The sequence below is a fragment of the Oxyura jamaicensis genome, chromosome 10 (assembly GCF_011077185.1).
Source record: "Oxyura jamaicensis isolate SHBP4307 breed ruddy duck chromosome 10, BPBGC_Ojam_1.0, whole genome shotgun sequence".
NCBI classification, from domain to species: Eukaryota; Metazoa; Chordata; class Aves; order Anseriformes; family Anatidae; genus Oxyura; species Oxyura jamaicensis.
Genome location: NC_048902.1, coordinates 2,858,615 through 2,873,327, shown reverse-complemented (window position 1 = coordinate 2,873,327; position 14,713 = coordinate 2,858,615). Strand labels below are relative to the sequence as shown.

The 14,713-nt window shown below is 38.7% G+C and overlaps 1 protein-coding gene across 5 annotated transcripts in view; it reads right to left on the bottom strand.

The window, feature by feature from the left end:
* The window catches only part of UNC13C (unc-13 homolog C), a 142,234-nt gene that overhangs the window by 38,266 nt on the left and 89,255 nt on the right, over nt 1-14,713 (bottom strand). For all 5 annotated transcript variants that reach the window (XM_035335676.1, XM_035335678.1, XM_035335677.1 and 2 more), the window contains one exon: nt 10,777-10,862. In XM_035335676.1, coding sequence (XP_035191567.1) covers nt 10,777-10,862 — 86 coding nt within the window. The remainder of the gene's footprint in view (nt 1-10,776; nt 10,863-14,713) is intronic.

Here is a 14,713-nt window from a genome sequence, read left to right as displayed (position 1 = left end):
TGATTTTAATTGGATATTGGAGTTGTTTTTTTACTCCTTATTGAAAAATTATCTTATTAGTCTCATCCATTAATTAATTCTTCAGCATCAAATACTTCCCAAATAGTTCTGAAAGAAGTGGATGGTTATGTCATCAACAGGACAACTAAAAGATGCAAAACAGACTGAATAAGTATAAACTTGCTCAGTCCTGCTTGCAACTAAGACAAAGAAAAATGCCATTACTGAAAATAATTTAATAAGATAAACCTCAGTATATATTCTGCCCTTCAATATCACATTAGTTAAATTTATATACCATGAAAGCTAAACAGATCAATTATATTTAAAGAACAAACACACAGAGAAAAAAATCTGCCTTTGGGTATACGCGACTGCTATGATTGCGAAAGGAAATAACTTGCATCCAAGGACTGAAATAATCTGTGCTTTCTTACTGTTAGTGGAATTCCTTTGTACATAAAATTATCATGGAAAGCCTAAGGAAATGCAAGCTATGAATGGATCAGAAGAAATTGTTAATTCTATCTGATAGGAGATCTATGACAATAATTAAAACCCTGGTTCTGAAGAATATAGTGGAAGTTTCAAATGTTTAATACTGGAAATATTTGGACTTGATTCTCTGCTCTTTGGCTTGACAGAAGATTGCAAAATGAGTGTAACACCCTACCAAATAGCCATGGTAGCATTTTATAAACAATTAGTAGAATAAACTGCAGAAAAGGGAGAATCAGACAGCAAGATAAATGCAAGGCTTTAGTAATTACCTGGGTTTTATCTGGATCAGCCTGTACAGCAGAAGAAAAGGCAAAAACACAGAGACATTCTCTAATTGCTACCCCAGAAATTGCGCTTAAAGCTTATTAAAAGATAATGTGGAAACAAGGAGTTTTAATGGATTTATCCTATTCTCCCAAGGAGTACTGTGATGGGTATCAAATGTTTAGTTTAGATCTAATGCACTTGCCCATAGGGGGAAATTTAACAGTGCATCTAGTAAAAAAAAACAAACCCGGTAGTGACTCTCCATACATGGATAAGTCCTGAAAGTAAAATCCTAAGTCTTCAACTTAATAAAACGGGGGCTGGGAGAATAACAGTTTTTTTTGCAGACATATGGTCTGATTTTTGTGTGGTCCTGTGTGGAGCCAGGATTTGGATTCAATGATACTTGTGGGTCCCTTCCAACTCAGAATATTCTATGATTCTGTGAAGAAAGCTTGTATGAAGTGGCTTAATTTGAAGTTTAGGATTTAAGCAAGACTAAAAATATTGTTAAGATTGCTTGTTATATTCAAGTTTCTTTTTCTCTAAGGTTTTATTCCAGTTGATAAAAATAAGAAAGGTGACATTCTCTCCTGAAGGAATGAGAAGGATGAACCTTTTCCCCAACAGATGCTGAAGTGCACTAAAATATACAGGTCCCTCAAGTGACTTTCTGGGGGGACAAAATCACAAGTTTTGCTTGATTACTTCTGCCCCCCAGCAGTAAAATTACTCTGGAAAAAAAGGTGTAAATCTAGTTTTTGTAAAAATATGTACTGCACACAGAATCACAGAATAGTCTAGGTTGGAAGAGACCTCCAAGATCACCAAGTCCAACCTCTGACTTAACACTAACAAGTCCTCCACTAAGCCATATCCCTGAGCTCTACATCTAAACGTCTTTTAAAGACCTCCAGGGATGGTGACTCAACCACTTCCCTGGGCAGCCTATTCCAGTGACTAACAACCCCTTCCGTAAAGAAGTTCTTCCTAATATCCAACCTAAACCTCCCCTGGCGCAACCTTAGCCCATTCCCTCTCGTCCTGTCACCAGGCATGTGGGAGAATAGACCAACTGCCACCTCGCTACAGCCTCCCTTCAGGTACCTGTGGAGTGCAATAAGGTCACCCCTGAGCCTCCTCTTCTCCAGTCTAAACAGTCCCAGCTCCCTCAGCCGCTCCTTGTAAGACTTGTTCTCCAGGCCCCTCACCAGCTTCGTTGCCCTTCTCTGGACTCGCTCGAGCACCTCCATGTCCTTCTTGTAGCGAGGGGCCCAAAACTGAACGCAGTACTTGAGGTGCGGTCTCACCAGAGCCGAGTACAGGGGGACAATCACTTCCCTCGACCTGCTGGCCACGCTGTTTCTTATGCAAGCCAGGATGCTGCTGGCCTTCTTGGTCACCTGAGCACACTGCTGGCTCATATTCAGCCGACTGTCAACCACTACTCCCAGGTCCTTCTCTGCCAGGCAGCTTTCTAACCACACATCTCCCAGCCTGTAACGCTGTTCGGGGTTGTTGTGCCCCAGGTGCAGGACCCAGCACTTGGCCTTGCTGAACTTCATACAGTTGGCCTCGGCCCATCGGTCCAGCCTATCCAGATCCTCCTGCAGAGCCTTCCTACCCTCGAGCAGATCGACACACGCACCTAACTTGGTGTCGTCTGCTAACTTGCTGAGGGTGCACTCGATCCCCTCGTCCAGATCATCGATGAAGATGTTAAAGAGGACTGGCCCCAGTACCAAGCCCTGGGGGACTCCACTAGTGACTGGCCTCCAACTGGATTTGACTCCATTCACCACAACTCTCTGGGCCCGGCCATTCAGCCAGCTCTTAACCCAACGAAGTGTACGCCAGTCCAAGCCATAAGCAGCCAGTTTCTTGAGGAGAATGCTGTGGGGAACGGTGTCAAATGCCTTACTGAAGTCAAGGTAGACCACGTCCACAACCTTTCCCTTGTCCACTAAGTGTGTCACCTTGTCATAGAAGGAGATCAGGTTCGTCAAGCAGGACCTGCCCTTCATAAACCCATGCTGACTGGGCCTGATCGCCTGCTTGCCCTGCAACTGCTGCATGATGACACCCAAGATAATCTGCTCCATGAGCTTCCCTGGCACTGATGTTAAACTAACAGGCCTATAGTTCCCCAGGTCTACCCTCCGGCCCTTCTTGTAGACGGGCGTCACGTTTGCTAGCCGCCAGTCAACTGGGACCTCCCCCGATAGCCAGGACTGCTGATAAATGATGGAAAGCGGCTTGGCCAGCTCCTCCGCCAGTTCTCTCAGTACCCTCGGGTGGATCCCATCCGGCCCCATTGACTTGTGTACATCCAAATGCTGTAGCAGGTCGCCAACCATTTCCTCATGGATTGTGGGGGCCATATTCTGCTCCCCATCCCCTTCCACGAGCTCAGGGTACTGGGTGTCCAGAGAACAACTGGTTTTGCTGTTAAAGACTGAGGCAAAGAAGGCGTTAAGCACCTCAGCTTTTTCCTCATCTCTGGTTACTAAGATTCCCCCCACATCCAGTAAAGGGTGGAGATTCTCCTTAGTCCTCCTTTTGGTATTGATGTATTTATAAAAACATTTTTTGTTGTCCTTAACAGCAGTGGCCAGATTGAGCTCCAGATGAGCTTTGGCCTTTCTGATTTTGTTCCTGCACCGCCTTGCAGCATCCTTGTAGTCCCCCTGAGTGGCCCGCCCTCTTTTCCAAAGATTATAAACCCTCTTTTTTTTCCTAAGCTTGAGCCACGGCTCTCTGCTCAGCCAGGCCAGTCTTCTTCCACGCCGTCTCATCTTTGGGCACGTGGGGACAGACCGCTCCTGAGCCATTAAGATTTCTTGCTTGAAGAGCGCCCAGCCTTCCTGGGCTCCTCTGTCTTTCAGAACCGCCTCCCAAGGGACTCTGCCAACCAGTGTCTTGAACAGCTCAAAGTCATCGCTCCAGAAGTCCAATACAGCGGTTTTACTGATCCCCTTCCTGACTTCGCCGAGTATCGAGAACTCTACCATTTTGTGGTCACTCTGCCTAAGACAGCCCCCAACCACCATGTCTCCCACCAGTCCTTCTCTGTTAGTGAACAGAAGGTCTAGCGGGGCACCTCCCCTGGTAGGCTCGCCAACCAGCTGCGTCAGGAAGTTATCTTCCATGCTCTCCAGAAACCTCCTGGACTGCTTTCTCTGGGCTGTGTTGTGTTTCCAGGATATGTCTGGGAAGTTAAAGTCCCCCACAAGAACAAGCGCTGACGATTTCGCAACTTCTGCCAGCTGCCTGTAGAACTCCTCAGCCGTCCCCTCATCCTGGTTTGGTGGTCTATAACAGACCTCCACCAGGATGCTTCCCTTGTTGTCCTTTCCGCTGATCCTAACCCATAGCGACTCCACCTTGTCATTCCCAGCCTGCAGTGAGGTTGCATCATCTTACAGGTGTAGAACAATAATCAATCACAAGAAGAAATATGAGGCATAATATTGTTCCAGGCTAATAAAATATAGAGGAAATCTTGACTGCCCTTTGGTATAAGATGGAGATTTCTTCCTGCTCCTATAGATGATATCACAGAATGGTTTAGGTTGGAAGGGACCTCTGCAGGTCATCTGGTCCATATCCCTGCTGAAGCAGGGACACCTAGAGCAGGTTGCCCAGGACCATGTCCAGCGCCCTTTTGAAAATTTCCAAGGAGAGAGACTCCACAGTCTCTCTGGGCAACCCGTGCTTGTGCTCCATCACCCACACAGTACAGAAGAGCTTCGTGATGTTCAGATGGAACCTCCTGTGTTCCAGTTTGTGCCCATTGCCTCTTGTCCTGGCACTAGGCATGACTGAAGATAGCCTGTCTCTCTCATCTTTGCACCCTCCTTTCAGGTATTTATGCACATTGATAAGATCACCACCTGAGCCTTCTCTTCTCCAGACTGAACAGTCCCAGCTCTCTCAGCGTCTCATCATAGGAGAGGTGCTCCGGTCCCTTGATCATTTTGGTAGCCCTCCAGTGGACTCTCTCCAGTATGTCTAGGTCTTTATATACAGCCCTTTCAGCTGAACAGAACACATCTCCCTTATTTGCATACTCAGCTTACTAGTTTACGGAAAAGACAGGGACAAGTGATGTATAAATTAATTACCCATAGTTATTAATCACTGTAGGTTTCATTTAAATTATCATATACTGTTTAATTGTCAGTGTACTGTGGTAGTACTAGAAAATGGTGACTAGCAAAACTGTCTTGCTCAGAAGTAAGCAGCCTTCAGGAAAAGTTGTTACATAAATGATTTACAATCAGTGACTGCCTGGGTAAGAGCTAAATAACAATGTTCACAGTAAGATTAATTTTCAGTGGATAAAAGAAGATGAAATGAGGCCAGAGCTTTCATTATCAAATATATGGGGCAATATACACTGCTATTACTGAGTGTCAACTTTAAGACTAAATAATGACGTCAGACATCCACTGCATTTTCTCCAGCAACATCTTGCACAATGAATAAGCCTAAACTGAGAAATAAAGAATGACCAAATAGCATTTCTAAATCTCTTCTGCTTCCGGTCATATCATATTCAATTTTATTATCTGCCAATGGAAAGTTTATTATTAAGCTCAGTTGTAACCAGGTTGTCCTTTTCCCTTTCTTTCTCAATTCCCAATGAGACTACATTTGACTCTTCTCTCCTCAGTCCTCTGGAAAAACAAGGATAAATCCCATTTGTTAAAGTGTGTGAATACAGAATGGGACTCACTAAAATCAAAAAGTTTCATAGTTTGATATCCTCATGAAATCCTGCATTCTGATGGATGCTGCCTTGCTTTCTCTTCCATAACCTGTGCCTCCCCATCCTCCCCACCCCAAATCTGCTCTCTAGTCTTCCTCTAAGCCAAGGCTGCATTCTACCTTAAGAGAAACTTTGTAAATTGTCAAGTTGGAGTGAAAATGGACTTGAAATCTGTCACCAAATGGTGTGGCCATTTTGGACAACAACAAACTAAAAAAGCAAATCAATATTAAGTGCCTAAAATGGTGTAATGACTTTCATCCTCCTCTGTTTTTATATAGCGTGACACTTCAGAATATTCCTTCTGCAGGACTGAGGCTATCTCTTACTTTATCTACACAACAGCTAATTTCTAGCCTGATCCTGATCTTGACTTCTGGCCATTACCAGAATTAGATTATCATAATAACAACAATTACAATGTACTATTTCTAACAAACTGCATAACTTTGGACATTTGATCTGACCTATTCAAAAATCAGAGAAAAAGTATGAAAAATGCACTTCAGAGGACATAGAATAAAAAAGATACTTCTAAAATTGTATGTCTAATTTCATCTCATTACTCTCTCATCATCTTTTAACCTTTGCATCTTCATGCCTGGAAAGGAAAAGATTTTGTACCATATGAAATCAGTAAAAAATTATTTGCACTGCTATTAGAATTCTCTCTGTTCACATTGGCTTGTACTATAAATACAGAATACTTTAAGGACCAGACAGTACAGAAATGTAAACATCCTATGAACTCAGGTATGCTTGTATAAACTGAATACCAAAAAACAATGTATAATCATTTTTGCATATCACTGCTACCTTACGAATAACCTGCACAGAGAAAAAAAAAAGGGCCAAACCTACCTTAAAGGAGTCTATAGCAAGGTGGGAATCAGTCTCTTCTCCCAAGCACCAAGTGATAAGACAAGAGGAGATGGCCTTAAGTTGTGCCAGGGGAGGCTTAGCTTGGATATTAGGAAAAAAATCTTCACTGAAAGGGTTATGAAGCACTGGAATAGTCTGCCCAGGGAAGCAGTTGAGTCTTTGTCCCTGGAGGTCTTCAAAATACACGTAGACATAGAGCTTAGTGACATGGTTTAATAGTGGACTTGGCAGCGCTAGGTTAAAGGTTGGACTAGATCATCTTAGAGGTCTTTTCCAACCTATGATTCTAAATCAGTTCTCAAAGAGAAACATGTGAGACCTTTTCCATGCAGAATCTATACAGGGAAATAATCCTAAACTCCTTAGATCAGAAAGAAAATTAAAACTAGTGTAGAATCAATTTGTTAAAGTTTTCACAGAACTTCTAATATCCAAAAGCAAAACATAGTTATTAAACTGAAACAAAAGAAAATCTAGAATGAAATGAATAATTCAGTGCCAGATTTTAGTGCAGTCTGTTGTTTGCAAGGCATGCCAAGCTGGAAGAGTGTAGCCCTGATCTCAGCAGCTGTGGAGACTGGATCTGTGCTTTGGGATGCCCCTTTTTCTCCTCACCCATTAAGTGAGTTTTTTGCCCTGACAGCAACCATCTACCCTGTGACATGCAAATACGCTACCATAGTATTCATACACATGTGCAGCCACTGTGATCGAGCAAAAGGCCACTGCTGTGGAAGGTGCTGTTCCCTCTGTCTTCTACATCTCACAGCAGCAGTCTCCTAGCATCCTTCCATGCCCATCACAGAGGGCTGGACTGTTCCTGGGGAAGAATCAAGGGGGAAGACAAGATGGAGGGGTGTAATGACTACTGCTGCTTGACTCCTAGGACCTATTGGCTCCTATTACAAAGGGGTCAGACAGCACTACTGAAGAGCAGCAGTTCTTCACAGCAGTAGCTGCAACTCCCTACATCCCCTGAGTAGATGATGAGGCATTCAGCTGAAAAGTCAGAGGACATAGCCTGGACAGCCATTCTCGCTGCTCTCAGGAAAATGGAAAATAAGAGTGTAAACTAGTTGTTCTGGTATTTACCTGCTGTTAGAAGATGGAGATATGATGTATTCATTCCCTGTATGTTGATGTGAGCAGTGGGTAGGAATTAATAAAGTGGGAGAAAACAAACAAACCAAAAAACACAAGAAACAGAAGCAGGATCTTGGATAAACTATTTTTTTTTTTTTTTTTTTTTTTTAATCACATCAGTGATACTTTTTCAAATGATGGATTTTTTCATTGTCTCTTGATTGGATGCAGAAAGGAATCAATTTTCTAACACTAAAATGATGCTTGAGAAGATTAATAATAAATTGGATCTGGTAGAGGTTGTGATAACAGCCCTGAACTGTACATATGAACAGATGGTAGTCTGCGTTAATAACTTGGAAGGCTAGACTTGGCATAGCAGAATGCAATGCATTTTAATGATGAACTCCATTAAAAACATGAGGATCGAGTGTGACCATATTTAAGGGCTTGCTTCTCCTAATTTGCAGAATTGAAAGAGAAAGATCTTATTGTCATTATCCATTACAGAATCAATCTCAGTTTGCAGAAGATTCAGGGAAAGAGTTAATGATATAAAGAACAGTAAAGCTGGAGAGAGGAGCAGAATGCTGATATATATTTTGAGACTACATTTATCAAGATTCCTGTTCAGGAAACCACAGAAAGTGAAAGTATGTACATTTATCAGAATTTATAATGAATTTCAATTTCCTTTACTTATTCTTTATCCACGTGAACTGTTTCACTGTTGATTCTGAGAGTAACCTGGGATTTTTATTGAGAAAAATGGCATTTGCTCCTCTCAGAAAAACAGTATCAACAGCAAGAGAGAGGCAAGGCCATACACAGGGTCTCATTTGGAATAGACTTAAATAGCCAAGTGCCTCCTAATGAATCCTCTCTACCTCTTTCTAAATAATCAGGTATTACATTAATTGTTTTCAAGTCCTTATCCAGCCCAACCTTCCAATTTTGTATGATTAATTCTGCCTTAAGAGCTTCTTGTTCTATCTTCACAACCAGAATACAAAACATTGCTTGATTTGAAATTCAAGTAAATGATCAAATACACTCCACTTAGCAGTTAGAATGGTCTTCAGTGACTACTGCCTTTTTGCCGTACAGAACACTGATAAGCACAGAGGTGCTCAGGTCTGGCTGTGCGCAGAGTATAACTATGCATTCAAAGTTATGGAAGCCTGACAATATAATGGCAGTTAGAAATTCTTATTAGTCTTTATGCTAGTTACCTGTAAGTATGATCAGAACATTCAGTTACTGTACACTCTGTTGATACCTCCCTTCTGATTTACAGCTTGTCGAGATAGCAAGCTGCTATCACTGATGTTTCCATGAGTATGCCCTAACCCAAAGTAGTGGCTTTCAGTTGGTCTTCATATTTCTCAGCTCTGATCAACTTTCTCTGATCACTCTCAAAGAGATTAGTGATCTTCTGCCTAATGTTCTCTTTCTCAAACTAATTATTCTGATCCTCTGACATGACTACAGAACATTGCCTTCTAATACAAGTTTGCGAATCTCTTATACCCATGCTTTAGATTTGGTTTCTTATATCTTCTTCTGTCATTATACATATTATAATCACTGCTCCTGTAATTTCCTTCTTTCTTTCCTTAAGTTCTGTTGCGCTTAGTGTGAAAATTCCAAAATTCAAATAATAAAAATATCAAATTAAAGTAACACAACAGTAGATGAACAAATCAATTCTCCCATTAACAGGTGCTTTAGTCACTTGTCTTTTCTCTCTTTATCATGACAAAAATCTGCAGTATCATCAAAGTACCACATTAACACATTAGACATCATGGAGTGAATAATACAGAAAATAATCTTTGAATACTGTTTTCTTGTCCTTTCTGCCTGCTGAGTTGCACTGTAGTTTAAATCCAACTGTGCACTTATTTTCATCCCTGGTAGACATGTTCTGAAGTTAGGCTTGACTGAAGGCAATATGAGTTTTTCTTTCCTAAAAATCACAATATCTGGCTTATTCTAATTAGCTATTTCTGCAGTAGTGCAAGGAAAAAAATGGATAGCCCTTAAAGTCCTTTATTCTTCTGAATATTTTTTTTTTTTTTTTTTTTTTTTTTTTTTTTGTGATGGATGAGAGAAATTTGCTTTGTAAGAACAGTATTCTACATTATAATTCCTTTCCCATCATAATAAGGTTGACCATGAGTTTGTCATTAAAGTTCATTTAATTCTTTACAATTGGTTTCTGAGATAGTCATTTTCCTTTTTTTTTCTTTAGAGAATCTCTGTAAAGGTTGCACACACACAAGACCAGTGGAATACATTTCATTACATAGCTTAGACAGCAAAAACCTAATTTTCCAATCAAATTCAGGTTTGATGCATTTAGTTCATTTTAGCTATACTCTTGACATTAGATGGAAGCTAAAATCCTCTTTTGCATTTCTCCCACATTTAAATCCGAACTCTATTTAACAGATAAATAATATTTGTGAAGTTCAGATAAGGCCATATTTTCTTCTTCACAGAAATATATTAGTTAGGGTTTGGCAAATTTCTGTTCAAGGGATGGTTTTAATAATGGTCTAAAATTAATGTGATTGTATGTGTATGGGCTGGCAATTTTTTTCAATCATTTATTAAGCCTATTCCCTTAATTCTTAATTTTCAGTATTTTTTGATGTAGGTATTTTTACACGTTTTTTTTTCAGTCATCACAATTTAATGAGTGGGTCTGAAACCATTAGTAGGAGATTTTCTGTTGTAGAGAAAAATATATTTTGCTCTTGGTTAACCGTAGTACTACTCTATAGAACAAAAGGGAACTGCATTTGATTTTGTTGGAAATAGACGACCTGTCTTTAGAACACAAAAGAGGTTTCATTATCTCTATGTGTTCTCTCCATAACTTCATTCTGTAAATGTTTCCTATGGGCAAACTAGCAATTTTCAGCTAGTAAAAAAATCTGGAATGCCTGTAATAGGCATAATTGCCTCTCTAGCAAGCATATTTGTGATTTTTGAACATTGATGTTTATGTCAGATTTAGGTAATAAGAATTAACAATTTACAATTCTTTTGTTTCCTTGCTCCAAAGATAACTTCATATAGTCACAGTACAATGAGTCTCTTCCTTTACAACGTTTTTTTTTACTAACCATTTACTAATCATCTTAAATAAGTATATCAGAGAAGTCCTACCACCTACAGAAATGTGATTCTAGGTGTGATTTGCAATGGAGGTCAGTATGGGTGAACTCTAGTGCAATTAATATTTTTTTTTTTTTTATAATTACCTTCAAGAGCATATTTCATGTCCTGGGCAAACAGAGTCCACATGATTTCAGCACTGATTTTCCCCATGTTCAGCTCTTGAGGGAACCTGCAATCAATCACATTACATTAGTTCATCTGCTGCTAGAAATTATGCTTACAGCTGCACAGCAGTAAAGCAAATATTTGTACAAAGGAATTATTTTCCACAAAATAATTCCCCTATTATCCACTCGCTGTATTTTCTTTTCTGCACCATCCATCCTTCAAATAAAAACTTAAACTGCCTCTAGTCTAATGTCAGGGGCCTAACGAATTAGTTGAATGTTGCACCCATTTCATCACATAACATGCTTTAAATGAAGGAACATTTATCTATCTTGCAGATAAATCCTCAACTTCAGGAAAATCAGGTAGCTTATGAAGAACCTGAAACTATTGGCTCAAATGTTTAGAACATACAGGTTTGCCTTAATTCCTTTAGCATCACACTGGAAAAAAGTAAAGTTGTTTGTGAAGCTATATTAAGCTTATTAGGCTTATACTAAGGGACCTTGGCTTAGACTAAAGACCCTGTTTAGAGAGTTTCACTTTGAAGAAAGGACAAAATAATAAAGAATATGAAATGTAGAAAAGTTCCTACCTCTAATTAAAACTTTTAGTTTTGTTCTTATGCTTCATTTGTTCTTGAAAGAGTCCTTTTGAGATTTTTTTGCTGCTACTAAGTATTTGTCCACATTTCATAGATGTTAGCTGTTTCTTACTCCACATAAACAAAAAGCTTTAATCTTTCAGTTACTATTTTCACTGCTAGCTGCTATCAAAAGAGACAACTATATGATGCTAGCAATATGATCTAAGTGATGTATTCTTTTCAGTGGTAAATAGCATTATATGAGTGTTGCTCAAATTCAGATCATTATATCAGCCTCTACATACTACCCTGAGAATAAATAATATTGAAGTGCGTGTATTTTTTATCTGGGACATACTTGACCATGATCTTATCAACAGAGAAAAAGTGCTTACACAGTTTATTACCTGTCATTTTACAATGAAGCAATTGTTAGCATAAATCACTGGTATGCCTTCTTTTATGCTAATGGCTGCTCAATTACAGAAATTGATATTAATTCTTTTAAACATAAAGTTACTTTTATTCAAAAGCTCAAATGTATTAACTGTAACTGTCTTTAATTTCTTTACCTGCAGTCCAGTCTGAGTGCTTTCTGAGCACCAGACTTGAATTTTGACAATGTGTCTCTGAGAAAAGATTTAAAAGTTGTTTTAATATTGAGAATGTCTTTTGTCCATAAAGCAATGCTGGCCATAATGGAAGTCTGGGTCTGATAAACATGCACTTATTTGATTAGGTTTATATATCTGTGTTTATATTTTAACTTATAAAAACACATACACACAAAAACTATCCTTTTGTTATGTTAAATTAGTTCTATACATTATCCTCAATTCACCTCACTTGACCTCAGTTAGGTACCTAAACTTGATGGTAAGAGATACCAACTTCTGTATCCTTGAGAAAGATATACTTACTGCATAATCATCAACTGGACATGCCAATGAATTTCCATAACCTTAAATAAAGTCTATATTATTTTAGGTTATGGAATAGTTAAAAATTGTATAATGTCTATGTCACTTTTTAAACGAATATACGTGTTCTAAATATTGACTTTTACTCTACAGTTTAAACAATCTACCCCACTGTTACAGAATTCACAAATGGGGTATGTATGTGCCCACTTTAGAAGGGCACATACAAAGCTTGACACCGTGAAATACTGACCAAGCCTGTGTATGTAAGTACTGTATATAAGTGCTAGCTTTTTTCCTGTGGGCAATTATGATTGGTATGGCACTGGTATGCACCGCTCCTGCCACAATTTATCCGCAGAGATAGCTTTATGCATGAATAGTCATATTTACTTCAATTTGTTTACTCATGTAAAAATAATTTATTATTTGCATTACAGTAGCATTTAGAAGCTTCTAAATGATTTAAGAAATTTATATGCAGAAATTTTAAAATATGTAATGAGAAAAAATCGCTGACTTCAAAACTTGAAAAGACAAGAAATAGAATGAGGAGGAATACAAAGTAAAAGTGACTCCCGCAAGATTCTGTGACAGGTGGTTGTCAGTCAGCAACAGAACTGTAGCTTTTGGATTTTCCTTCTGAGCCCTCTCCCCCATGAAGATGTGGTTCTAGTTTGCTTTAATATACATACATACATTTAAGTATATATACATACAGTTACACAAATATTGAGAGAAAATGAAAAATAAGTAAGAATAAAAAATTTCAGGTAACCCGTAAGCATTTATTTGATATCTATCCCTAAGTACATGATGTCCCAAAAGCTTACCCTTTTCTCGTTCCTAGCTTTCACTTCGTCAGAGAGATGTACTTAGTATCATCAGCCTTATTTCACTGTCCTACTAAACTGCTAGGTTGAATTACCAGCATTATGAAAAATGCTCACGTCAAGAATTTATGCAACAAACAGTAACGCAAACCACCAAGGAGAACATGACTGAGATTGTATTATGCCTGTTGCTCTCACAGGCATAATTTTTTCTCAGAACGTTAAGTGCATGTAATATTTTCAACATCCTCTTAATGTCCAATTTCTAACATCTACATATCCATGTGTACAGCAGCAGAAGAACACAGGCTTGACATTTGCAACCACAGTTAAAGCTGCTTGGAAGATCCTAAAAGTAACATTGCAAAAACAAAAACAGCTTCTTATAAATTCCATATTGTGTTACATTCCTTCCTGACATCATGTTATAATGCTAAAATGAGTACTTGAGAACACTAGTGTACAACTTTCAGTTTGTTCTATAGATAGTTCTGGTACATCCCAACTTGGATTCCAAATGTCAGAAACAGCAGTAGTGTTTTAATGTTATATATTTTTCAGGCTAAGACTAATGATAGGATAAGCTATATAAATCTGTTATTAGGTATTCTGTTATTAATATTTTTTTTTCTTTTTTCTTTTTCTTTTTCCTGAAAGTGACCTGCATATAGAATACTCAGACACTGATTAGGAATGTCATATGTCAGAGTCTGCAGCAGTGTCTGCTGATTTAGCACATTTGGGGCCACAATAGAAGGCAAATTCCAACACATACAAAACCACATACAGAACTGAAAGCAAAAATTAGTCAAAGCATTAAGATATAAAGAATAAATGGCACCCCAAGAAGATTCTTTTAAATTAACCATATTTTTAAAATATGTTACATTTGTCATATTTAAAAATATATTCACAATCAAATTCTTTGCAGACCCTGGTGGTTAGGTTAATGTAAAAGTTCTCTGTTTCTCTGACCAAGTATGCAACAACTAGAGGGAAACTCAGGGCCAATTCTGCCTTTCTGATTATGGTTTGATATAGGAGGGTCTTCATTTAAAGATGAAAGAGCTCGGTGAGAAACCACCCAAAGGACTGAAATTATTATTCAATTCCAAACAAGTAAGAGAGCTTAATGATTTCTTAGCATGATTTATTGCTGTGCACAAGATGTTAATGGATGATAAAGCTGCCAGTTTGGATTCAAAAACTAATCCAAATAAAAGCAAAGGGTATGCCAAGAAGTCAGTCAAGCTCAAGAGAAAGGGATCAAGTCTCCTACTGTATAAACAGCTGGATTCTCCAGAAATTCAAGTAAGGGAGTAAATCCCACGTCAAACTCTTTGAAGGAAAAACAGATCAATCTCTTTGAAGGAAACTGAAGAAAAGATTTAGGCACTTCATTGTATTTTGCAAAACCTTTCATCCTACTCATAGAGGGAGGAGATATATTTGAAAGAATGTTTGAGAGCCACATTTGTCAAGAAGGAAGTATGCATCCTAGAATTCTGTCATCAAATTGCAGGAAGGACAGTAAACAGCATTCATATAAGGACTAGTTTATACAAACACTGTT